General features: G+C 41.3%; 1 protein-coding gene across 2 annotated transcripts in view; it reads right to left on the bottom strand.

The window, feature by feature from the left end:
- Window positions 1-27,498, bottom strand: part of ATP8A2 (ATPase phospholipid transporting 8A2) — a 673,473-nt gene that overhangs the window by 445,826 nt on the left and 200,149 nt on the right. For both annotated transcript variants that reach the window (XM_063429614.1, XM_063429623.1), the window contains exons 18-23: window positions 26,915-26,997; window positions 25,079-25,128; window positions 21,609-21,678; window positions 7,835-7,919; window positions 4,867-5,006; window positions 296-434 (exon numbers count right to left, since the gene is read on the bottom strand). In XM_063429614.1, the coding sequence (XP_063285684.1) occupies window positions 296-434; window positions 4,867-5,006; window positions 7,835-7,919; window positions 21,609-21,678; window positions 25,079-25,128; window positions 26,915-26,997 (567 nt within the window). The remainder of the gene's footprint in view (window positions 1-295; window positions 435-4,866; window positions 5,007-7,834; window positions 7,920-21,608; window positions 21,679-25,078; window positions 25,129-26,914; window positions 26,998-27,498) is intronic.

Here is a 27,498-nt window from a genome sequence, read left to right as displayed (position 1 = left end):
CCATTACAGTACTAATTTCCACTGTGTTCAGAGACACAAATGTAATTCACAAAGGGTGTTTGTCCATAAAGTTGTGATAGACTACTTTGTTTCCTTTTAGGCTGAGTTATGTCTTACTATACGAAAAGGTTCTGACTAGTAACATTGTTAGAACTGAGAAACACAAGACAGGTAATCTCCCATATAATGGGGACTTCTCTTCGTTCTTTTAATGTCACCACAGATCCTGGGGATTTTCAGCATAAAACAAACATTTAGAGCTCACTTTGAGTTAAAACAATACGCCCATTTTTACCTATGTTTACGGCTGTTTCTTGCTTATCTCCAGTTAAAACCCATATTTTTATTTCAGCTTTCATCAATGTTGCTATGGTCTCTGGAACTCCTCCTTGAAGACGGTCTTCAATTGCTGTAGCACCCAGCAACATTAAATCCTGTGTAAAAGAAATCTGTTTATTATAAGCCATGAATAATAATTCTAACATTGTTAAGCTCTGTGTCTAGAGACATTCTATTGTATTTCCTTCACAAGATAAATGTCTTGATCATTCACCAAGTGGTTACCAGTCCAGTTCTCAAAGCAAGGTGGTCCAGGTTTTGCCATTGTCACCATAGGAACAGAATTATGAAATGTCTAAATTCTGTACTCTTGAGGTGCCCTGAGGACTGAGATGGGAGGTGCTGGACTAAAATATAATATTGTCTTCCGATGACTAAGCAATATTAGGCATTTCTGAAAAAGATTTTTTTTCTGATTATTTAAGAACCCCTCTACAATATTTTGTGATGTGGTTCCAGGTCAGCTGTAAAAATATCCATTGTCTTGAAAGTTACATTTCAAAATGTGTTTTCACTAATCCTGTATTTGCAGAGTACAGAATATTTGATAGAGTCCTAACCTCAACATCTGAGGAAAGGTAGGCAGACAATGTAATAAATAGGCATGTGCATGGGAAAAAAATTCGGTTCGGTTCGGCATTTTGAAATTCGGGATTTTCGCAATTCAGAACTTCGGCATTTCGGCACTTCAAGACTTTGGAACTTCGGCAACTTCGGAACTTCGGAACTTCGGCACTTTGGCATTTCGGGAATTTCGGGACTTCGGCACCTCGGGACTTCTCTTGCAGCCGCTTGGTAGATAACTCCCTAATTCCCACGGTATCAGGAAATTATCTACCAAAAGGCTGAAAGACCTAAATTGGTCTTTCAGCCAAATTTACTAATACTAAGTAAAAATTACTTAGTATTAGTAAATTTTGCCCCTACTCGCTATACCACGAGTAGGGGCATGTCTAGTAAACAGTGAGCAGCCTGTGACTGCTCACTGTTTAAAAAAAAAGAAAAGAAAATAATGTTCCCCCCACCCCTGAGCGGCGGGTGAGGGCCCTAAATACTAATAAGGGGGGACCTTATGTCCTCCCCCCTGGCCCCCACCCCTGAGCGGCGGGTGGGGGCCCTAAATACTAATAAGGGGGGACCTAATGTCCTCCCCCCTGTCCCCCACCCCTGAGCGGCGGGTGGGGGCCCTAAATTGTAATAAGGGGGGGACCTAGTATCCTCCCCCCGGCCCACACCCCTGAGCAGTGGGTGGGGGCCCTACATACTAATAAGGGGGGGCATAATGTCCTCCCCCTGGCCCCCACCCCTGAGCAGCAGGTGAGGGCCCTAAACACTAATCAGGGGGGGACCTAATGTCCTCTCCCCTGGCCCCCACCCCTGAGCGGCGGGTGGGGGCCCTAAATTGTAATAAGGGGGGGGACCTAGTGTCCTCCCCCCTGGCCCCGAAAGAAGAAAGGACCACAGGCACTCCAAATTGAAACCGTATGCAGATTTATTAGGAAAAAATGCAACGCCAAGCAACGTTTCGACCAACAAAGGTCTTTTTCAAGCTAAAGTAATGGGGGGGACCTAATGTCCTCCCCCCTGGCCCCCACCCCTCAGCGGCGGGTGGGGGCCCTAAAAAAAATGTTCCCCCCGGTGACTAGGGGTCCCCAAACCCCTAGTCACCCCCTCCCCCAATACAACTTATACCCCTACCTACCCCCCTCACCCTAAAAACTAATGAGGGGGGACCTTTAACTAAGTACCTGTAAAAAAAATTTAACTTACCATTCGATGTTTTCTTTCTTCTAAAATCTTATTTTTTCAGCCCCAAAAAAGGGCAAATAAAAGACCATAATAACCGACGCAATTATAAAAAAAAAAAAAATGAGCGCAAAAAAAATAATCCATCTTCACCCATGGAGGGCTCCGCGCAGACTGAGCTCTGCAGGGCGGGGGGATGCTTATAAAGCCTTGCCCCACCCTGCAATTAGGCTCAGAGCACTCTGATTGGTGGGTTTAAGCCATCCAATCAGAGTGCTCTGACAGGTAAATGATACATTTCTCTGACAGGTAAGTCTCTACATTTACCTGTCACAGCACTCTAATTGGTTGGTTTGAAATCCCCCAATCAGAGTGCTCTGTGTCATTTTACACAGCGTGGGAAAGTTCTTTGGAATTTTCCCACGCTGTGTAATTTGACTCATAACTCTCTGATTGGTTACTTAATCCAGGGGCCGGGGGGGTGGGTGGGCAATAGGTTTTTTTTTTTTTTTACAGTGAGCAGCCACAGGCTAATACTTAGTATTAGTAAATTTGGCTGAAAGACCAATTTAGGTCTTTCAGCCTTTTAGTAGATAGCTCCCTAATACCGTGGGAATTAGGGAGTTATCTACTTATTCATTCCTGTCATTACATTGACTGGCTAAGTAACTTACATTTTAAATGAATGTATGTTACTTGATTGTTGTAAGTGTTGCAAATGCTTACAGCTGAATCCTGGCTATGTTTGTATACTTTTTATTTAAAATTGTATACAGTGTAACATTATTCTTCTTTCACTGGGTAAGTATATTAGTACTTAGGCAATACTGTGCTTCGGAACTTCAGCACTTCGGGAACTTCGGAACTTCGGCATTTCGACACTTCAGAAATTCGGTAATTTCGGAACTTTGGGACCTTGGCAATTCGGCAATTCGGGACTTCGGCAATTCGGACATTCGGAAGTACCCGAATGTCCAAATTGTCCGAAATTAGGCCGAATTCCTATTCGGACCGAAACTAATTGCACATGTCTAGTAATAAAGCAGCAGGAAATGCTAGCAGAATGCTTGGTTGTATAGAGAGAGGTATTAGCAGTAGAAAGTGTTCATGCCATTGTAAAGGAGCAGACTATATATAAAAGAAGAAAAACTACCACAACAAGAGGACATAGTCTTAAATTAGAGGGGCAATGGTTTAAAAATAATATCAGGAAGTATTACTTTACTGAGAGGGTAGTGGATGCATGGAATAGCCTTCCAGCTAAAGGGGAAGAGGTTAACACAGTAAAGGAGTTTAAGCATGCATGGGATAGGCATAAGGCTATCCTAATTCTAAGATAATGCCAGGGACTAATGAAAGTATTTAGAAAATTAGGGGGACTAGATGGGCCGAATGGTTCTTATCTGCCGTCTATGTTTCTATGTAATCATAGTGAACAAAAAGATACATTTTCTGGCAGGGTTATTTCCTAAATCTGGGATACGGGGAGATTTTAGGTCAAAATAGCAGAATTGAAAAAATATCCACATCAGCAGTTTTCCACCTAAGCGATTTTGGCATATAATTTGGAAATTCTTCTTGGTTTCTTCATTTATTGAATAACCTTGTAAATATACACCAAATCAATATATTTTACAATATCTTACATAATTACTCCCCAGCTCAGCTATTTCACCATGGATAAATCGAGCATGTTATGGTCAAATGCATGAAGCCAAAATCTTTACTTATATAAAATAAAATATTTAAAAATCTTACAAACAGCTCCTTTGCCACATAATTAATATCCAAATATAGAAGAATTCTATATACCAGTACTTTATATTAAATGCACATACTATATGTATTCTATTCTTATCCCTAAAGTCAACACTTTGTCCTGCATCACACGCAAGGGGCCACACTGTGAAAGATTCCATTACCTCTTTGGCTTCTGTAGCTAGAGAGTTCGTTTTCATTAATAACACAGTCTATGACCTTTGGTTTCCTTCCATGATCTCTTTAATTTCCGCTTAATTGCGCCTTTCTAATTGTCAGGTATCCATAACTATTTAGTGGAATCATAGGACAACTTATTAATTGGTTTCATATTTTCAGGAAGCCCTCCAGGTCCGTATCATTAAAAACCCAATCCCCCTGGGAAATACGGAGCACACAAATATTGAATGTTTCACTTTTGGCAACACGTGCAAGGAGAAAAAAGTGACGGTGGTATCATCCGATCCAATGGTGCGATATCATGTTAAGGTGATGTCATGAACATTTCCGGACCTGTCAAAATGAGTCTCGGGGACATGTTGTTTCTCTCTATTTTTTTTCCTGTTGTGCATCACCTACATATCATAAGAGTGACCTTTCGGATCACAATTAATTCTTTCAAAATGTGTTTAAAACAGTGTTTTATTGGTAAGGGTGCCTACAAAACATTAATTCTGTAGCCTTTAATATTTAAAAAGAAAGAAATAATTTTTTAACAGTAAAATTCTGCTGTTGCTGTGGGACACCGTGTTTTAGAATATGTTCTATAAAGACTGCTTTGTTATTTAAAATTCTTAGGTTTGGTATGTGTTGGCCAATTTGTGGCCCCTCGCTAGCTGGATATTCTAGGCAGCCTCTCAGTTTGTATTGTGGAGGCCCAGCACTGATAAAATAAGAAAACAGGCATTAGTGTTATAATATAATACAAAATAGAAGCTACACTCCCAATGCTGCAAAATTAATATATAAATGATACTCATGATCCAGCTATTACGGTTACACTGATATCAACATAGAACTCACCTTTTCGATAATCTCATAACATTCTTCAAGTTTTTGAGCTCTGTCTTTGATGATGACACTGGTTTCATTGTAAGCCTTTAGCCAGTCCTGATAATCTGACTCGTTCAGGTCTGTATATGCAACACACAGTGTTCTTAAACCTTAAAAAAGAAAAAAATATATAAATTATGAGCTATGCACACAAAATATAAATAGGTTATTTGTTGTACTTTTAGTCTGTGGGGGTTATCACGTTGGATGTTTCTGAATTCTTGTGATGAGTCTATGGATTTTTTGATTACAGTCCTTAACATCCAACAGTGACTGCCAGAGGTAAATAGAAATGTTATTTAATCAGTGTCTAGAAACATATTGTTAGGACATCAGACCTGTACAGTCGAAAATCAAAGTTATAAATCAAGGTTATTAAAAAAAAGTTGTTCTAAGTTCGCATGGGAAATTTTTTTTAAATTGTATGATTATGATGTGGCTACTGACATTCAGGTACGAGGTGGGCATAAGAAAGCATTAACACTAATCTCTCATCAACTTATTATGAATTAAAATCTTTAAAATATATATTACATAAACTTTTTTTTTTTTTTTTTTTATTCTTTTATTTGTGCATAAGAAAATCACAACTGGCTTATAATGCCACAACAGCTAGTGTAAGCATTTTTCAACATAGCATGACATTAGTGAGTACTGCACATTTTCTATATATAGTATTGTTGCTTATCTAGGCGGTGTTCTTTGCTGCTGAACGTGTATGGTAGATTACAAGATTAGACAAAGTAGAATAATATATGTTTAGTGGTATAATGTGTTGCTGTTACAGAGTATGCTTGTGAACTAGTAGTGTCTTATGAGTTTCAGCATGTTGTATGTTAGGCTATTGCTAGTGATTAATCAAAATATGTTGCTTGTTACTAAGATGGCTAGCTCAGGGGCAGGCATCATTTCAGTGTACACATCGTGGTAAGCCTAGTGTGTAGTGACTTTATTAAGTGATGCCAGTTCCAGGTCGGGCGGTTCAACCGATCCCCACCAGCCTCAGGGTTGGTGCCCGAAGTAGTGGTCGGTGGGGGTCCCCCCAGTCGATGCTCTTCCAGTTTCCAGCCGGGATGGAGTCTGAGGGCAAGGTGACAAAGGCCTCCCGACCCGTGGTGAGCCTGCCTTGGGCTTGGAGTCTCCGGCCGGGGTTGCGGGACTGGTGGTGGCTGGGATCTGCTTTCGGGGCAATTCGGTGAGGTGTCGGGGGTCCCCCCTCGCTCTCCATCTCCACCAAGCAGTGATGCAGGGCCGGGTCATGTCTGGGAGTCTGGGGGCATCCGGCGGGATGTCTTCGCCCAGGAGGGTTGGTGGTCACCATGAGGGAAGGGGGGGGTTGAGCAGGCGGGCCTGGGACTCTTTGCCTGTCGGGTAAGTGACTCACCGCTGGCGGTCTGTTGCTGACCCGCCGTGGCTTGTGTCGAGTCTCCCGCCTTCTCCTCCCAGCCTTCCAGGCTGTAGTCGGGCCCTCTCCTGGAGCCGCTGGTCGTGGCTTGGTGACCCGTGGGTTTGTCGCTGATGGTGTCGCTGTTGGAGCGCTCCCTTGGCCCGAAAGCTTTGCCCAAAAGTCAGCCAGCAGGCGGTGTGATAAGCCCTTTGCTTGTGGGCTGAAAGGCAGGCAAATTTTAGGGTTTTTTTGTAGTTTTTAAGCTTGATTCAGGCGTTTTTATGAGGAGCTCTTCTGATGTGCGGCCGTTCGGCTTGGCGGCCAGGCTCTGCCCCCTACATAAACTTTTTAACTTATTTTATCTAATTTTTTTTTTTAATGGAAACTGTTTATTTCAGACAATGCCGAATGCTCAAGTTTTTAAAAATCTGCAGAAAAAAAAAATGCTGAATAATAAAGTTTAAACACATCTGCAAAAAAACAGTAATAGCTCTGTGGGCAACAATCTCCAGTACTCTGGTATAGGATATACCAGAATAAAAAAAATCCCTGAAAAAAATTGGTGCAGACACTCTGAAAGAGTAAGGACACCGGAAATACAGCAAAATCTGCATCAAGCATGTAATTTATACAGGCAGATACATTAAACTATTTAATCCATGCAGCTCGGTCATAGTCTCCTGCAAGCTTTGACAAGCCACACAATCATTAACAATTACACTTTAATCCCAAAATACAAAACGGCTTCACTTTTAGATGAAGGTATAACATATCTTCTATTTTTATATCTTAATATTATATATTTTTATCCAAATTGCATGCAATTGTTGTTTATTATATAATATAATCTGCATTTTATTCCTAAATACAATCTTTAGACTCTTCCCAGTGTCATAGGGATCTCTTGTGTATTTAGCATTGCAATGAGGCAACAGTAAAGAACTTAACATAGGCAGTTGTCTGGAATCTAACCAAATGAGGTACCAGTTCCAACCTTTGGCAGTCAACTTAAAAAAACAAAACACAGAAAAACTATTTTGGGTCCTTATATATGACCGATTAAGAATGACCGATATAAAGATTGTAAGGTGTAAGTAATAGAGGGAGCTTGCCAACTAAATGCCAGGACTACAGGTGAATCTAGGGCATCTCAAATTCATAGTGGCCGGTGCTAAGAGTAGTTAGCAGGTATGTAAAAGTGATTGCTGATTTTTCATGTCGCTGGCATGTAACACCTAGGCGAGTATCAGCGCAGTTCTGAGTTTACTATTTAGTGTTTGCCCAGCTAGAACTTTTTACAAGAGAATGTTTATGTATTTGGAGAATATAATATAAATTTGCGAATTACGTAGTTACTGTGCGGCAACAATAGAAATACAACGCCATACTGGGCATGATCATTGTACATTATGGATTGGGCAAGCTAAGGCGTAAGTAACTATAGAAACTATAGAGAACAGACTAATCAATTTACGTACATTTTTTCCTGTAAATACATGTAGTTGACTACCTGCAAGGAATCTAATAATAGTATTCTAAAACAATGCTTACCTTCCGATGCAAATTGTTCTAAATGATTTAGGGTAAGCTCCATGTACTGTGAAGTTCTGGATAGTCTTTCAAAAATAACAGTATCCTTAAAAGAAAGAAAAATCAACAAAGTTGGTAAATAATACATACTTAAATATGTATATGCTAAGGGGAAACATGTATACCTATAATTTCTATTTATTTAACATACTCAGGGTTACTCATAAAAATGTCCACATGCTAACATTTTTTTATTGTCATGATTACATTTTTAACAATAACAAATGTATTGATGTAAAAGAAATTGTGATGTGGTAATAATCAGTTTGCAAATTTACTCCAAAACTGTTGAGTTTAAACAAAAAAATCTAAAATTGGCAAAAAATGTAGTTTAAGTGGAAATGTTTCTATTCAGTTGCCAATAAATCACAACTTATTGTATTGGCAATATACCTTACATCCATTATCACAATATGTTAGATCGCAGTGTCACTACATTTTAAACTACGTATAAACACATTATAATCCTTAAAGGGACTCTCCAGTGCCAGGAAAACAATCAGTTTTCCTGGCACTGCAGGTCCCCTCTCCCTCCCACCTCCCATCCCCGGTTGCTGAAGGGGTGAAAACCCCTTCAGTCACTTACCAGAGGCGGCGACATGTCCCACGTCGCTACTTCTTCCTCCGCCGCCGCTCCTCCCCTTCATTACTTCAGCCGGCGGGGGAGACCTAATGTGCATGCGTGGCATTGCCGCATATACGCATTAGACCTCTCCATAGGAAAGCATTAAAAATGCTTTTCAATGCTTTCCTATGTAGATTTTAGCGACGCTGGAGGTCCTCACACAGTGTGAGGACGTCCAGCGACACTATAGCACAGATAATCTGTGCTATGATCCCGGAAGGGCCCTCTAGTGGCTGTCTAGTAGACAGCCACTAGGGGAGGACTTAACCCTGCAAGGTAATTATTGCTGTTTATAAAAAACTGCAATAATCACACTTGCAGGGTTAAGGGTAGTGGGAGTTGGCACCCAGACCACTTCAATGGGCAGAAGTGGTCTGGGTGCCTGGAGTGTCCCTTTAAGGAGTTGTTAATCCTTAACGAGGAATTGTCAATCCTTAAAGAGGAGCTGTCACATCTTGGCATTTTAATATTATGTTTATTTATCTTCTATTTTAAACCAATATGTATTTGTGACATGTGAAAAATTAAATTTAATGTATGTATTCATAGATTTTAATTATTCAACTTGGTGCCTCCATCTAAGCTCCATGTCAACCATTGTCATAAGTCCTCCATTTTCACCTGGAAGTCAGGATAGACAAAACATACAGAGAAACAATGTTTCTTTTCTCCTTCTCATTTGCAACGTGTGCCTTGGCTGTGCCAAGACTGAACTGTATTGTTATGTCATTTGCTAAATTGTAAAAAAATAAATAAATAAATAAAAAAAAAGTTAAAAGAAAACAGAAATCACATGAAAGAGATGATTTTCAAGCTTTAATTCGATAGTGTGATTTCCAGAGAAGTGATGGTTCCCATTTAAGCTCTCTAAGTGTACACTTATATAAGTGCCACGTATAATAGATTTGATATATATATATATAATATCTTAATGGAAATAGACTCTTTATCTTAGTTTTGTAGACACATTAAACACAGACAAAACGGTTTCTTTGCTTCACTGACTGGCTTGCATCAGATCTACAGCCACTATAAGTCATTCTGGCATACAGGATAAATCTAGGAAATAAATCACATTAGCAATAAAAATACATGCAATGTTACTATGATAATGTTTCTAAAAAAATCTGCAAATGTGAACAAACTAAAGTGGAGGTCTCTCACGGACATATATTACTGAAGGCTCATCTTATCTTCCCAAGAATAAAACCTAATGTGATCTATTTTTCCTCTATAAAAACCTGCAGCTTTCAAACATTATTTGAAGCATACATTTCCCCAATTTATTCAGACAAAAAAAAAAAGATTGAAGATAAAAAATACAAAAGAACAAAATTAGCTATAAATGTGCTGTTTATTAATTAATGATAGTAACATAGACTGAAAACAGACTTGTGTCCAGGGGCGGACTGACCGGTCGGGCACTTCGGACATGGTCCGAGGGACCGGCCGGGAGGGGGGCCCGCCATCAGGGGGCCCGGCCGCCCCTTTAAATGCTGCAGCCGCCTGAGTGCTCTCTTAAGAGCCTCAGGCGGCAGCAACTTCCCACCTCCCCTCGCCTGTAGCTGTGCGGTCCGCGGTGCCCGGCCGGAGTGATAGGAAGGTGCTCAGTGTGCACCTTCCTGTCAGTCCGGCCGGGTACAGGAAACAGAAACTTCAGTTCCGCGCGGAACAGGAGTTTCTGTTTCCTGTACCCGGCCGGACTGACAGGAAGGTGCACACTCAGTGTGCACCTTCCTATCACTCCGGCCGGGCGCGCGGACCGCACAGCAGCTCGGCCACGCTACAGGTGGGGGGCAAAAAAGAGGAGGAGAGGGAAGGGGTGGGCAAAAAGAGGAGGGGAGGGGGCAAAAAGAGGAGGGGAGGGGGGCAAAAAGAGAAAGGGAGGGGTGGGGGGTTCAAAATGAGAACGGGAGGGGAGGGGGGGCAAAATGACAAAGGGAGGGGGGGCAAAATGAGAAAGGGAGGGGGGGCAAAATGAGAAGGGGAGGGGGGGCAAAAAGAGAAAGGGAGGGGAGGGGGGCAATAAGAGAAAGGGGAGGGGGGGCAATAAGAGAAAGGGAAGGGAGGGGGGCAAAACGAGAAAGGGAGAGGGAGCAAAAGGAGAAAGGGAGGGAAGGGGGGGCAAAAAGAAAAGGGGAGGGGGGGCAATAAGGGAAGGGAGGGGGGGCAAAAAGAGAAACGGAGGGGAGGGGTAAAAAGAAGAGGGGGGAGTAAGAAGGGGGTAAGAAGAGGGGGAAGTAAGAAGGGGGTAAGAAGAGGGGGAGGGGGGAGTAAGAAGAGGGGGAGGGGGGAGTAAGAAGAGGGGGAGGGGGGAGTAAAAGAGGGGGGAGGGAAGAGCAAGAAGGGGGGAGGGAAGAGTAAGAAGGGGGAGGGAAGAGTAAGAAGGGGAGGGAAGAGTAAGAAGGGGGGAGGGAAGGGTAAGAAGAGGGGGAGGGGGTAAGAAGAGGGGGGGCGGGAGTAAGAAGGGGGTAAGAAGAGGGGGAAGGGGGAGTAAGAAGAGGGAGGAGTAAGAAGAGGGGGAGGGGGGGTAAGAAGAGGGGTAGGGGGGAGTAAGAGGAGGGCAATTGCCCCCTCCCCTGTCCGCAGGCACCGTGCAGGCAGCCGGCAGGGGAGGGAGGAAGAGAGGACCCGGGAGCTCAGCCTGCAGCTCCTCTGGGTCCTTCTTGCGCGAGCACAGATCGTTGCCGCGGTTACCACGGCAACGTTACGGCTCTGGCGAAAGTAAACTCTAGCCCTGGAGCTACGGGCTAGAGTTCACTCTCAACACTGTGACCACCAGGGATTCCTGGTGGTTGCAGTGGTGAGAGTGAACTCTAGCCCCATAAACACACTACCCCCACACACCATACACATTTACACACATTGCCTCACACACACACACATACACTGCCCACCCATACACAAACAGCCCCCCATACTAACATTGCCACACACATACACAGCCCCCTCATACACACATTGCCCCACACACCCTACACATTCACACACTACACCCCCTCACACACACTACACCCCCTCACACACACTGAACCTTTCACACACACTGCACCCCTTACACATTGCACCACTGCTCCTATACCCTACAACAGCCTCATATCCCAGCAGACCCCAGGTAAGTTGTCAAACTGTTCTTAAACGGTTTGACTACTTACTCTGGGAGGGGGGCCCGGCCCTCCTTGCACCATAACGACTACACAGAGCAGTAGTGGTTATTGTGCATGGATTATTTCTTTAAATAATCTCCAAGTGACCCAGTAGCCAGCAAGCCAGCCAGCCCACAGGCCAGCCAGCCAGCCCACAGGCCACCAGTTAGGCTTACAGCCAGCAAGCCCACAGCCTGCCAACCGCAGCCAGCAAGCCACAGCCAGCAAGCCAACAGCCTGCTAGCCGCAGCCAGCAAGCCCACGGCCTGCCGGCAGTAGCCAGCAAGCCCACAGCCTGCCAGCAAGCCCACAGCCTGCTAGCCGCAGCCAGTAAGCCCACAGCCTTCCAGCAAGCCCACAGACTGCCAGCCAACAACAGTAATTAAGGTAAGAGGAGCCAACTTGGCCTAGGTATCAGCGAGCTATGTTGTGTTGCTATATTGTGAATAGTGTTGGAGAGACCCCCCTCCAGGCCCCATTAGACTCCATTGTAGTCTCTAATGGGACCTGGAGGAAATTCTTTCTAACACACTCTCTAAAGGACACTGAGATAGCCTCTGCTAGAATTCTCCCCCCCCCCCCCCCCCCTCCATGGCCCACTAGCCCTCAATTGTAGTCTCTACTGGGGCCTGGAGGCGACTGTTTCCAGCAGGGACACTGAGATGGCCTCTGTTAGAAAGACCCCCTTCCAAGCCTATTAGACTTCATTGTAGTCTCTAATAGGGCCTGGAGGGGATTCTTTCTAACACACTCTCTAAAGGACACTGAGATAGCCTCTGCTAGAAAGACCCCCCTCCATGGCCCATTAGCCCTCAATTGTAGTCTCTACTGGGGCCTTGAAGGGATTATTGCACTTTTGTTCCTTGTGTCTAAAGATTGTGTAGGGTGTGGCTGGAGGAGGTGCATGGAGGCGGACATGGGTGGCGCTTGCTACGGAGTATGGGTGGGGCCTGTAAGGGGGCCCTTGATTTATTTTGCCCGGGGGCCCTGAGGGTTCTCAGTCCGCCCCTGCTTGTGTCCAATAAGTTCAGCTTTTCTCACATCTATTTCTGCTGTTAATCCAAATTAAGGCAAAAAACTCAGTTTGAAGCTCTTTCCAATTTTGCAACAAAATAGGAAAAAAAAACATTTTCAACCTCGGAATGGCAGTCAGATCTCTTCTTGGACAAATAAGGTGTTTCCCCCACATATTAAATATTAGATCATTGAATACTATGTTTTTTAAAGAATTCATCCAGTCGCTTTTTAGACATGTGTGCAGACTCTTATTAGACAATCTCTTCAGGCAGAGGATTCCACATCTTTATCAAGCTATACACGTGATCAGCCACAACATTGAATCCAAATGCCTAATAATGTGTAGGTCCCCCTCGTGCTGCCAGAATAGCTCTGATGTATCGAGGCATGGACTCCAGTAAACCTCTGAACGTGTCCTGTGGAATCTACATTAGAAGCCAGTCCTTTGGGGGGCGGAGCCTGGCTGTGGAGCTGAACGGACGCACGCTGTATGAGCTCCTGGGCCTAACCAAGCAGATTGGACTCTAAACACGGGCCAACCTGGCGATTTGGACCCGAACCGGCAGAACCAGGTTCTGTAGGCATCTGGCTACCGGGGGATACCCCTCACGAGTATTTAAGCCACTGGAATCCCCGGACCGAGGCTTGCGGCCTACACCGCGTGTTGCTGTAGAGAGGCGGCCGCTCTCTCAGCCCTCGGAGCCACAGAGCAACTGATGCAACGCAGCTGCCCTCCTCCCCCCCCCCCGGACCGGAGGGGGTTATCCCGGTCCAGCTCCAGACCCAAAGGAGCACAAGCCGAACACACATTGCTACAGCACCTACCCAAAATGGCGGCTGCATACAGGGGAATGACACAAGGGCGCCACACTGGCCCACAACTACTAAGCGATGACCTGCCAGCCCGCATCGACAAATTATTTGCAAACTTCTGGAAGAGGCTGGAGGAGAAACTGACACTCGGAGCTGGACAAAGCACAGCACCACGACGACCTGCCTCCCTCCCTCAACGTAACGTCTCTATGGCGCCGAGATCGGGACAGTCTGGGCCCTGTCGGACCCCACGGAGATGGGGAGCAAGGGGCAGCCGTAAAGCTTCAGGCAGCCCCACCTGTCCGGTACAAGGTATGCCGACCCAAACCGCCACACGAAACACGACCGCCCTCCCACGACCGGGTAAGCGCTTACCCAGAGGTCGCCAGACACAGACCTTACAGGCACCGGCGGCGGAAACTCCGTTCAGACAGCAAAACATGCACCACTCACCCCACAAGCTTAAGACCGCGCAGAAACACAAACTCAGGGTGAAGACCTCACCAGAGAAGCCACAGCAGCGACCAACGTCCTTAACAACAGCAAGGTGCAAGCTCCAACCTAACAAGCAGGGACCGGACGAGCCATGGCAGACCAGCACATGCAAGTACATGACTCACCCCCAGCTGCTGGTACCTCTGACTACGCTGAAGGACTTTAACACCTTTCCTGACCGCACAGAGTCCCTGCTCTGCACCCTCAGGCTGGACAGGTCGGTACGCCAGGTGGGCATAGGCTGAAGGGACTAACTTAAGTAACACTGTTACCACTGGCAACAATCTACAGCCCGGACACCTACCTCGCTCTCTATGCACCTACTTGAACTGTGAAAACTCTATTACTATTATGTCTTAATACTTCAGCAGCCTTGTCCAAGCTATACTAACAATGCTTACAGCGCACACCTAGCGGTCTAACAACAACGCATAACGTTACATTACTTTTTCAGCTTAGATGACTACCAGAAATTAAGACGTTAAGTGTACACCTCAATCATCTTTAAAGTTACCTATACTCATATAAAGCGATAACTTACTTGTATGCTGATAACTAAAGATATGCCAGCTTACCTGTCATGTATCGGCCTCCTTACCACGTGCCTAATCTGCTAATGTACACACTATGATTGTACCTCCTACAAGGAAATAAGCTACTTTGTTTTAGCATGTTACTTATACTTATGTAAAGCGATAACTTACTTATATATGTTTTGTTAAGCCTGTTAAGCCTGATAACAAAAAACAAAAAAAATGTGCCAGTTAAGAATACACCCCGCATGCTCGCGTGGAAAAAGCCTGAGGATTGCCTTTGGGGTACCTCGAGCCTGTCTGTACTATATGCGTGCACTACAAAAATAAAGAATTTAAAAAAAAAAAAAAAGAAGCCAGTCCTTTAAGTCCTTAAAGTTTTGAGTTTGGGCTTCCATAGATTATATTTGTTGCTCCAGCATCTCCCACAGATGCTCAATTGGATGAGAGCTTGGGAATTGAGAGGTTAGCTAGAGCAACAACTTGAACTCTTTGTCATGTTCCTCAACAAATTCCTGAACAACTTTTGCAGTGTAGCAGGTTGAATTATCCTCATGAAGGAGGCCACTGCCATCAGTGACCATCATTGCCATGAAGGGGTGTACATGGTCTTCAACAATCTCTAGGTAGGTGGTGCATGTCAAAGTAACAACCACAGGAGTGCCAGGGTTTCACAGAACATTTCCCAGGTTTCACAGAACATTGTCAAGAGCACTGCCTCCGCAGGCCTGCCCTCTTCCCATAGTGCACCTGGCTGCCATTTCTTCCCCAGGTAAACAAAGCACATGCACCCGTGCATCCACCTGATGTAAAAGAAATGTAAAACAAAATATGAAAAAGATGTTTGGGTACACATAGATCCGATTGCAGACTTTAATAGAAACAGGAGCCTTTTTCAAGTGAAGGCTGGCTTTAAAAAAAGGCTCCTTTTTGACCGAAACGTTGTCTGTTTGTTTCCATTAAAATCTGCTTTTGGATCTATGTGTGCCCGGACATCTTTCTGTTATTTTGATTTACTATTTGGGTCTTGTAGTCACCCTAGTCTGTGTGTTACCATAGTTTAAAAATCCTTCTTTTTGTTGGCGAGTGCTGGTCCTGTTAAAAGAAAACGTGATCCATCAGACCAGGCAATATTGCTCCATGGTCCAGTTCTGATGCACACGTCCACATTGAAGGCAGTTTCTATTGGCGGCTTCACAGCCCCATAAAATGTGATACACTGTGTGTTCTGACACTTTTCTATCATGGCCAGCATTATGTTTTTCAGCAATCTGAGCTACAGATTAATAAGCCTTTGGCGACTATGATCCTGATGCCGGTTGACCAATTGTCCTTCCTTGCGCCACTTTTAGTAGATACTAACCACTGCATACCAGGAACACGCCATAAGACGTGCCATTTTGGAGATACTCTGACACAGCCATCACTATTTGGTCCTTGTCAAAATCACTTGCCCATTTTCCTGCTTCCAACACATGACATTTAAAAAAACTGATTGATCACTTGATGCTTGATATATATGCCATCCCTTGACAGGTGCCATTGTAATGATATAATCAATGTTGTTCATTTCACTTGTCAGTAGTTTTAATGTTGTGGCTGATCAGTGTACATAGTGACTTGAAGAAGCACACTTTTTTACATTTGTATAAACTTAAAGAAACACTAGTGTCAAGGCTACAAACATCTATTCCTAATACTATAGTGTCAGCTTGACAATTTAGCTCCCTGGCTCCCATTAGATCACTTAGAAAAAGTTTTAAGCTTAAATTGTTTCCGTACTGGTCTCCCCGTGGCTGCTTCAGCCTCTATGAGTGAGATCACCAATCTTGATGATCTGAGCCATTCTAATGTTAAGATGAATAAGCTAAAATGAATCAAAGCCTAGTTTTGCACATGACCCTTCCGCCAGTAGGAAGACCCCATCTAGCACAAGTCCCCACATAGATCAACGTTTTGGATCAATGATTTGTTACCATGCTGTTTGCATGAGTTTGTTCATGCTGTTAGTTAAGAGTTGTGAAAAATTGATTGGTAATTAATGACCCCCCCCCCCCCCATACCTCATCTTATTGTGTTTTGCCTTATAAGTTTTGTTCTTTGTAATAAACTTTGGACATTCTGTGAACTGATTTCTTTGTATGGTCTACGTCGTTGAGTGTCTCCGAGATCTCGACCATGGTATGATCTCGATAGAACCATTACCGTAGAAGTCTAGTTCCAACAAATGGTTTCCCATAGGAAAGCAATGGGATGCTATTGCACATGCACGGCAAAATGCATTGCCGCATCGCGGCAAAACACAGCGCTGCACCAATCAACATCTCAATCAGTATCTCCTCACAGACATGCATTGAATCACTGTATCTCTATGGGCAGAGTTCAGTGTATGTGTATCTGTCAGTGAGTGTGTATGTGTGTCTGTCAATGAGTGTATAAGTGTGTCTGTCAGTGAATGCATATGTGTGTCTGCCAGTGTGTGTGCGTCTGTCATTGAGTGTGTGTCAGTGAGTGTACATGTGTGTCTGTCAGTGAATGTGTCTGTCAGGGAGTATGTATTTTTGTTTGTCAGTGTGTATGTCTGTCAGTGAGTGTGTATGTTTGTTTGTCAGTGTGTATGTGTCTGTCAGTGAGTGTGTATGTTTGTTTGTCAGTGTGTATGTGTCTGTCAGTGAGTGTGTATGTGGGTCTGTCAGTGAATGTGGGTATGTGTGTCTGTCAGTGAGTATGTGTTAGTGAATGTGTGTGTGTCTCTCAATGAGGGTGTGTCTCTCAGTGAAAGTGTGTGTTGGTTAAACAGTGTGCGTGCCAATGACTATCAATGAGTCAGTGAGTGTATGTCAGTTTATGCATCAGTGAGAGCGTGTCTGTCTTGGTCTTGGGGGGGTTCCCGAATTTCGTCATGCTTAGCGCAGCACAAAACCAATATGCACCACTGGTCATTACAAACATAAAGTTTTAGTTTAGTGGCGAAACCCCAACTTAATCCTTTGCCAAAAGTTTATAGCGATAAATCAACGTTCTGTAAGTGTGCATAAGAGTGCATGTGTGCAATGTTCTGTGTCTCTACATAAGTTTGTCTATATCCAACTTTTTCTTTGTTTCTGTGCACAAATTTATCGTTACATATGCATAAGTGTATTTGTGTCTGTGAAAAGATCTCTGGATACCATAGGTGTAAAACTAATACTACTTATGCATAACTTGAATATAGTTTTATTTGGTGCTCAAATACACAGTGTGTCCCTTTAGAAATGTTGCTTTTTGGGGTTAGATGCTTATTACATTTATAGAAAAGAACACTTACAATTTTCAAAGATTTTTCCTAGCAAAGTGAAAGATGAAAAAACAAGCCATTTTTTTACGTAGTTGCAAATGTGACATCTATTCTGCTTTGAACATAGTCGCATTATTGTTTAGCCTGTGCTTAAAGTTAAAAAATTTATATTACAAAAATAGGAAAAATAATATAAAAATGTGCAGCGCCAGACCCGAAGCTAGTTTTAAGAAACAAAATGCTTGTGAAACCCTGGGAGAGGTGTGGGCATCTAAAACATTTTGTTAAATTAACCATAGCTGTGATAAACATACATTACACCATGAATAATTCTAATGAAATGCTTTGTAATATTATACAAAATTGATGTAGTGGACGTTAGTCAGCGCTGTGGTTTGTTTTTTGGGAATTAGGTCCTATTTCCAGGCTTTTTAACTTCCATTAATATTTTTATTTTATTTTATTATATAAAGTAACTTTTTATCCTCAAACATAAGCATAACATGATTCAATTTTCAGTTAAAGAAAAAAAAAGTCTAATTATGAACAGATGTTATAAGTGTAACCAATTATTTATGTCTATACGTCTGGGTACTGTTGGAGAACTGTTCTTGACGTCACCTCCTTAAGTCGTTTGGCACACGTCCATTCTGTTGTCATAGATAGGGTGCTACATGGTTTCAATACTGTGTCCTGCTGCCAATGGAATGCTTTGGGAATGTGGACAATTGTGGGTGTATGTCATGAGCCACTCCCAATGAGTGACTGGATTCATTCAATGAACCTAAGATATCAAGAGGTCCTAATATTCCTTCAGCAAGTCATCCCCCATTAGATCATTGACTAAATACAATATGTCCTGATTAAGGTGATGAGCTACTTAACCCTGGCCAAGTTAATGTATTGTATAGAATATATCACAATTGCCCAGATGATGGTCAGCCAAGCTCACACCCGCCAAATTGGCTTCCCATTAAGTGGGGATGCTGGTGGGTGGGGTAAAAATTTGCAGATATAACCATATCTCTGGCTGTATAACCATTTTATTTCTGGGGAGAAAAAAATCATATTTTTCATATTGGGAAAAAAGGAGAGGCAGTCCTGCCTGGAGAGGGGATGATTCTCAGAAAAATAAACTGTCGGGTCAGTCTGCCAATCAAACAGGCAGGCCCACCAAGGGCTGACCATCAGGGAGTTCTGTTTCAGTGCTCTGTACAGAGTCTTGTGCAAAGAGTGAACGCATCTAATGGTGCAGTAAAGTTACACTTTCTGAGGAAGTTCTCTGCTGTCCCCAAAAGTGGAACATTAGGAAACAAACTAGGAATGGTGGGAAAGGAACCAAAAATAGGGACTGTCCCAATTAAATCAGGATGTTTGTAAGATCTCCAAGCTTGGTGCCTGACTGGATTAATTCATGCCCAGAAAAAGGTCATCCGGTCACCAAGACTGACCAGCTTCATTTATTGAACAAAAGATATGAAGACTCAAAAGTAAGTCATCTAATTGCCCAATCTACAAGTTTCATCTATTGAACCTGAGATATCAAAATGACAACATTTCCAAAGAGTTGGTAAACGAATTACCCTGATTGATTTGGTTAATTTATTAAACCTAAGGAGACAGGAACATAAACCACTGCAACGTGGCAGGAACAGCACCAAAAAAACTAATATACTTATGTGCTTCACTTCCTGTGAGCTGGGAAGGGCTTACATTCACTTTTAGAAAGGATTGAAAAATGGAGCAAGAGATAGATATTCAGATTGTAACTTCTAATGGTGTGTACTTGTGTACACTGTATAACTGTCTGGATTTCTAATATTATATTTACTTACCATAACTAGCAAATACATATTTGTGAAGTGTGAAAAATAAAATTAAATGTAGAAATCAACATCTCATAATCCTGCAACTTGGCTCCTCCATATAGCTCACTGTCAGTAATTATTATAAGCTCTGTCCTTGAAACCGGACAGTATTCACAGAGAAAGCATGCAGAGAAAACAGAACCCGTGTTTATGTTTCTCCTCTTTGCAATGTTTGCCCTGGCTTTTCTTTGCCTGTACTGCATTATGATGCTATTTGCTAAACGTTTAATACAGCTTTGAAAAAAAAATATCAAAAAGAAAAATCAGGAAATTAAAAAAAAAAGAGTGGCAGAATTTTACACAGTTAAAAACATAAATATAGCTTGATTTCACACATACTACACTCATTATTCACACGCACAGAAATCCAAATACACAGATATTCCATAAAAAAAAAACATATGATCTGAGCAATGATTGCAGTGACAAGTATTTGTATTGTCTCAAGAATGATAATTAAAGTGACACTATAGTCACCAGAACAACTACAGCTAATACTTGTTCTGGTGAGTACAGTCAGTCCCTGCAGGCTTTTTAATGTAAACACTCTCTTTTCAGAGAAAAGGCAGTGTTTACATTACAGCTCAGGTACATAATTAGTGGCCACTCCTCAGATGGCTGCTAGAAGTGCTTCCTGGGTCAGTGCTGCACAGTGTGCAATGTGCAGCACTGACGTTCAGTGTCTCCACGCTGTGCCGAACCTTCACCATAGAGATGCATTGATTTAATGCATCTCTATGAGGAAATGCTGATTGGCCAGGAGGGTGTTTGGCTCTGCCCTCGGCCCACATCCTTGTCTGAGATCCACAGAATTGACGATCTCAGCCAATCCCATGCTTTTCGATTTCAATTCTGATGATGTCAGCCAAGGAGGCGGATTGGTGGCAGAGCCAGAGCCGGCACACCCACACAGCGCTGGACATAAGGTGAGGTTTTACTATATTTAAGGGGGAGGCAAGAGGGATCAGGGAGGCTAAACAGTGAGTTTAACACTATAGGGTCAGGAATATACATTTGTGTTCCTAACCCTATATTGTTCCTTTAATATAAGATATAGGTGATTTTCAACCTTTTTATGCCACAGCTCCCCTTAAAAAAAGATACAAAAAAAATTATAAAAATGACACACTGGAAATAACATATTGATGAAAACATATAGTGACATTTCTAGATGCTCAATTAAAGACACACTCCAGACCCCTTTTCTGTTGAAAAGCTTTATGTGTGAAGAGTGTGTCCTCTTTTTTCCATTTTGGAAAGAGTGCAAAAAATTGGCACTTTTATAAATTAAGCTGGTTACAAACCCCTGGCTTTGCAAGCAAACAAGCGGTACTGTTACTTTCTGGTTTGTTTCGTTTATCTGCACTGAACTCAAGAGGCAGCAATTGCCCACATCACCTGCCTTGCAAAGACTTCTTATTGAGCTGCACTGGGAAGTCTGTGATTGGACAACCACGGAAAATCTGGACGGGGTTAAAAGAGGAGGGCTTGCAAAGGCAGCAGACAAGAGAACTGCAGGTTTTGGAAGCTGTTTGTAGATCTATCCCCAATGGGAAAAAAAATCATATTTAAATGCATGCAAGTTTTAATTTAGAATATATCTATATCTACTCTACAGTTATTTTTATTTATTGTGTATTTTGGCAGTGGAGTGTCCACTAAAGGCTACTAAAATAAACATTTTCTAGGGATACCTTGGATCTTCGAAACCTTTGAAGAGTTATTCACTAAAGTGAGAATTTGTTGGGAATTCAAAGTGAATTTCAAAATATAAACAAAAATAGCTAAAAAAAAAAAAAAAAGAAAAATAGAAAAGACTTTGAGGGATTTTTTCACATTTTTTTCAATTTGATTCCATTTTGGCCTAAATTTTGAAATTCACTCTGAATTACCAACAATTCTCACTACAGTGACTAGGGTTTGTCTACAACAAAACTCACAAGAAAAAGAATTCCACTTACTGCTCCTTTGCAATAAAGACGCAGGTTTCCTGATGGTGTTCGGACAATTACAGACATCCTCTTCCTATCGCTAAAATGTAAACAAAAACAAGAATGATGAACAGATACAGAATATAACTAACAGAAATTTACAGTTTTACAGGACTGAGTTAAACTCTGAAAGCAAAACTCTTTAAAGGAACACTCCAGGCACAATAACAACTTCATGGAAATTAAGTTGTTATGGTGCCAGGAGGTTCCTGGGCAGTTCCGTACATGAAAGGGTTAAACCGTTGTCAAACAGTTTAACCCCCGAAGGTTGCCTCCAGGCTCGATCTCCAATTCCCTTGGCGTAATCTGGTTTCTGAAATTGACAATCAGGAAATGTGGAGTGCCACTGGGCAGGGGCGTCACTGATTGGCTAGAGCGGTCATCTGACGCTCTAAGCCCATCAGTAACTCCCCTTTCATAAAAAAAGGTACGTACCTACATTGTTGCATGTTGCAACATTGTAGGTGTGTGTTCTCAGTGCATTATGACCAGCAGCTGAGCTCAGGAAATAAAATCAACAAGCTGCATAGCAATGGCAAAAAAGCAGAATTTGGATCTATGGACAGAAAAAAAAAAAAAAAAAATTACTTTAAAAAGCATGCATTAACAACTTGCATTACCGGTCCATAGAGTACCCTGCACTCTAAGCTCAGAGTGTGGCTTATAACTGCAACAATTAAAAAAAAATTGCAGCAGCTTTAACAGACTTCACTTCCAAGCTGTCAATCAGGCAGCCAAGTCTTAGTGTCGCGCTACAGACATCAGTATTGATCAACCGGTGCATTATGTAACCTCTGAATGCACAAGTAAGAATGAGTTCGCTTCCCACCGCTAGAGAGACAACTGAAGCCAATTGTCGCACAATATAGCTGAGCTCACAAATCTCTGAACTGGCTGCCGCAGTATATAGTTTATAAAGTCGTTCCACTCATTCTATGTGATAAGTGGAATTGCTGCTGTGGGATAATCTATTTATCTAATAAACTCCTCCTCGGGGTATTAATAATGATTGCAAAAATGAGTCAAAAGCTATTTCTTCTCAGATTTGGCTCTATCTTCAATGGACGAATTACAAACAAAATATGGATAAATGTATCTTTACTCTGTAAGAATTATAACTGGACGATATGTCTGGCAAACAAAGTCATACATCAAGAGGAAATGCTAGATTTTCCCATTTTCTATATTCTGTTTAATGTTGTGTTTTTTTTCCGCCTTAAGTCTTTGTTATTGTTGATGGCTATTTACCCAAGAGGAACGTGTAACAACAAAGTGCATATCATGAAGTACAAATCAATACAAAAGAAACCACATAATATGAAAAAAAATATGAAAAAAATAATATATATATATATATATATATAAAAGTGGAAGAGGATAAGAACACGATGGAACATATTTAATTATTTTAATGCCTTAAAACTTTTTGTTTTGTGCTTACTATGAGCATTTTATCAAACCTATCAAGCAACACGGTAATGTCATGATTTAAATTCACATAATTCATCTAAGGGCAATATGTGATGTTTCCTTTATATATAAAGCATGGTTATTATTACAGTATGTATTTATTCCACCTTGTTTAAGGAACGCAATGTTAGAGAACACCTTGCACCTGGCAGCCAACACAGAGAACGATTGCAGAAAAAAAGAAAGAAATTAAACATTGTTTCTATGTCTTCTCTTCATTAGCAATATTTGCCATGGCTTAGCCTTTTCTGAACTGGATTTTGATAAAAAAAATATTTAATGACATAAACGTAAAAGAAAACAGAGCATGTCAGGATAAAAAAAATAACACAAATTACATGTGATTTTCAATGATTTATTCAAATCCAGAGTGATGGTTTGTCTTTATGTAAAACCATTGACAGGTGAGGTGAAAAAAAATGCATCAAAGCTGTTATGAGTCACTACAGGCCCTTCCGTGACACACGACGTTGAAGCCCTATAGGAGAGCATTGACTGCTCCCAGCACATGCGCATTAGGTCCCCCAATGCTCCTGTATAAGAAGCACTGGATTGGGCTCATCCGTGACATCACCTGGGGAGGAGAAGTCAGCAACCCTCGGCAACAAGATAAGTCATAAGTGAAGTGTTTCACTTATTTCTTTGATGAATATGGTGACCTAATACTTCAAGGGACAGAAACACTAATGTTAGTAATACAGATTTGTACTCCTATCATTAAAGTGTTCCTTTAAATTTCAGGTCAGAAGAGCCACACTTTACATTTTCTCCAGCTCTTTTTTCCCCAGTTTGTCTATTTTGCCAAAATGCCTAAATCCCTGATTGGCCATGGCATCCTTTGGTTCCGCCCACAGCCCACCTCCTTGGTTGAGATAATCGGAATTAACAATCTCAGCCAATCCAGTGCTTTCCAATGTGTTCTGATGATGTCAGTCAAGGAGGCAGATCAGGGGAGAGCCAGCACCAGCAAACTGGAATAAAGGTAAGATTTTACTATTTCAAGAATCTAACGTGTGGTCTGGTTATATAATACACACAATGGGGTTATTTACTAAGGTGAGAATTCGCACTAAATTCAAAGTGAATTTCCCATTTAAGGTTAACGTTAATGAAATTTAACGAAACAAGAAGGGATTTTTTGTCCTAGCTTGTTGCAAAATTGTGCTTCAAACTGTTTTTTTTTTCTTTTTTTCTTTTTTTTTGCTTTTTGGATCAACAGCAAAAAACAGGTGTGAGGAAGGCTGAACTTGATGGACGCAAGTCTCTTTTCAGCTATCTAACTATGTAACTATGTAACTATAGTTAGTGAGCAAGGAGGGGATAAAGGGGGAAGGGGGCTAAATAGTATTTTTTAGCACTATATGGTATGTTCCTTTAAATAAAACATATTTCACTAAAGCAGGAAAAATAGCTGAGATGAAGAACGTTTCAAATTTGGCTGTTTCGGACTAATCCCAGGTTTAGTGAATGAACTGTTCTACTTTTTCATTTATGTTTAAACAATTTGTAAGATTTTTTTTTATTTGTTTGCATGTCCTTAGTTTTATTAACAAAAAATCTTACATTCCACCAGGAGGAATATATGGTTTAAATATTTAAATAATCTGCACAATCTTTATTCACGTATATTATGATTTCAAACGAGACCGAAAATGTATTTCTAGAATGCTGGAATTCTAGAATGCTTTACTGACAAGTTATTCATTTTTCAAACTTTTTGTTTATTGAACTTTAATCTTCCATTGAAAAACTATATTCCACATAAATCTTTCATTTGCTAGAAATATGTTCCTTGTGGCAAGAAAAGTAACGTGAACCAATATTCTGTACCATGCACAGTGATTAAATAACCGTCTCGTAATGTACATCACTCTGACAAATATAGAACGTTCTCTGGATTGTGGGAAAGAAATGACGTGTTATGAAGCTAATAGGAAAATGTATAACTGATAAATGGATGATAAACTTACCTTGAGAATTCTAAAACATTGAGAAGTTCAAAGGTCTGCTCCTTCCCCATCTGGCCAAAAATAAAACCAAGTGGAGAGTTATTTTATTTTATAACTATATAAGTTAATTAATATGGTAACAGAGCCACCTACTGGTCACATCAATATATTCATTCTGGTAAAACGAGATTTCTTTAAAGACCCAAATAAAAGAATAAATCAAAAACATATGCATGCATTAGTGAGGTATGCAAAAAACAAATAAACAAACGAAAGGTAACTACACAATATATACACTGATATACATACATACATTGAGTAGCACAAATTACAGTAATCATATAAGAAATATTATTTCATATAAAATATCAACGTCATAGGGCATTATAAATGGAATTAGGCCATTATCAAGACAATGCACAATAAAATATTTAGCACATTGTATGTATTTATAAGTGGATTAGAGTTAAACTCTGCTGGCTAGTTTTAAGGATAGTAGTTTAGAAGGAATTCCTCCATCTTGTGTGTGGTCATTTTATATCCACAGCAGCCATGTAAATATCCCTTACCCCCAGATTAGAGAGTGCTAGGATCTGGTTATATATCCTGCAATTTAAAGTAGTCAGAAATACCAATGATATAATGAAAGGGGCACCCCAAATGGCAGTGAGCCTGAATTATAATGCATTATGTACCACACACGTGCAATTAGAATGAACTGTGCGTCTGCAGGGACACTGTATAACCTACGCAGTAAGCATTAGTTGTTATGGTAGGAGTGTTTAATCATTTCTATAATACTTTTTTCCTATAGCTATCAGGACAACTTTATTTGTCTTATCTACTCAAACAGAAACATCTAAGACTTCCCAAAAGCAAAATTACATGTGACTTTTTTGTTCTTTCATTTTAGTTAAAATTCACATTTTTAATAACACATTTTGGGATTCTTAGAATGCGTGAAATAATATGGGAATCCGTTAAGTAGCACCAATACTTGCAAATCAGGGCCATCATGTATGTGGGCATTATCTTAGTAACTGCGAAATTCTTTACTCCAGGCTTCAATCTATATCTGACTACACATAGGCCTGATTCTGAGATTCACTTACAGCGTATCTGGATTCCATTTACTATACTGGCTTTTATCTGTTCCTAACTCTCCACGAAGATTTGCCTTTTGCCGCTAATTCTCATCCATCTGCTACCATGTTGCCAAACGTGGTTATCCTAGCCGAGTCTTTGTCAGTACCTAGAATCATGCAGGCTATAAAATATGTACCAGAGGTCATGCAAACCCTTGGTGGAGTGAAGTGGCAGTGAAGATGAAGATTCTTACAATGTGACTATTTTTCCATTAAGAGTCCAGTTCTAGAACACAGATGCCAAGTGTCCTCAGTGTGGCCGCTGTTGTGTGTTATAGTACAACAGTGTGTGTAAATGTGCATTAACCTTAATTAATTGCCTATTTCAATTAAAAAAATTAAAAAATGTCATTAAACAGAACACAGCCTTAAAGTACTGGATCAATGTATAAGTCAGTCATCAATTTTACTTATTATAACTGCTATTCGGGAACATGTGATAGGCAGTGTTATAAAATTTGAGATAGAATTATGTCTGACAGTGTGCACAGTTCCGGGTGTGTATGTGAATTAACAACATTACACAGCTCTACCCATAATAACTCATGGAGCATTATCCAAAATCAGATCTCTATGTAATAAATTGCACTCAGTTTGAATTCACAATTGCACGAACGATTTCCAGGGGAACACATGCATATTTTGATGATTGTTTGTAATCTATGTATTTTTCTGCAAAATATAAAGGATTTCCTTGTCGAAATATACTTACTGCATCAATAATAACCGAATGAGGTGTTCGGCCAGTGAATGTATAGCCCAATTTCCTTGCACCTTTTACGAGTGCTGCTTCATCTTTAAAAAACAAAACATGCACATAATGTCAAAAAATAAGAAAATAAAAATCAAGGAATGTCTGCAATTTGAAAGCGAATCCCCATCATCCATATTTGCTACTCCGGTGACCTGCGTCTTTTAACAAATTGGATTAAGTAGCTAAATCTAGCCATGAAATCAATTGCCTTTAAAAGCTTACCATGACTGCACAAGCTAGCGTGCCCGCTGTGTGTTAACTCAGGGCTCATTTGCAGCTGTTTGACATACCCATCAATAAGGGCACACCTTAAAGAAAACTGGATTAGTTCTAATGTAAGAATGCATTCTTCTGCTTTACGTTCTAACAATAACCAAGTGTGTTCCAGAAGGAATATGTATAGATTAGGAATGTGCCATTTTGGTTCTGCTATTGAACAACATAATAGGAGTTCAGCCATAGTTACGGATTAAAGGAACACTCTAGTCACCAAAACAATTTTAGCTTAATGAAGCCGTTTCAGTGTATAGAACATGCCCCTG

This window comes from Pelobates fuscus, chromosome 1 (assembly GCF_036172605.1).
Source record: "Pelobates fuscus isolate aPelFus1 chromosome 1, aPelFus1.pri, whole genome shotgun sequence".
Taxonomy (NCBI): Eukaryota; Metazoa; Chordata; class Amphibia; order Anura; family Pelobatidae; genus Pelobates; species Pelobates fuscus.
The sequence above is the reverse complement of the archived record's forward strand: the minus strand, read 5'-3'. Positions and strand labels throughout refer to the sequence as shown.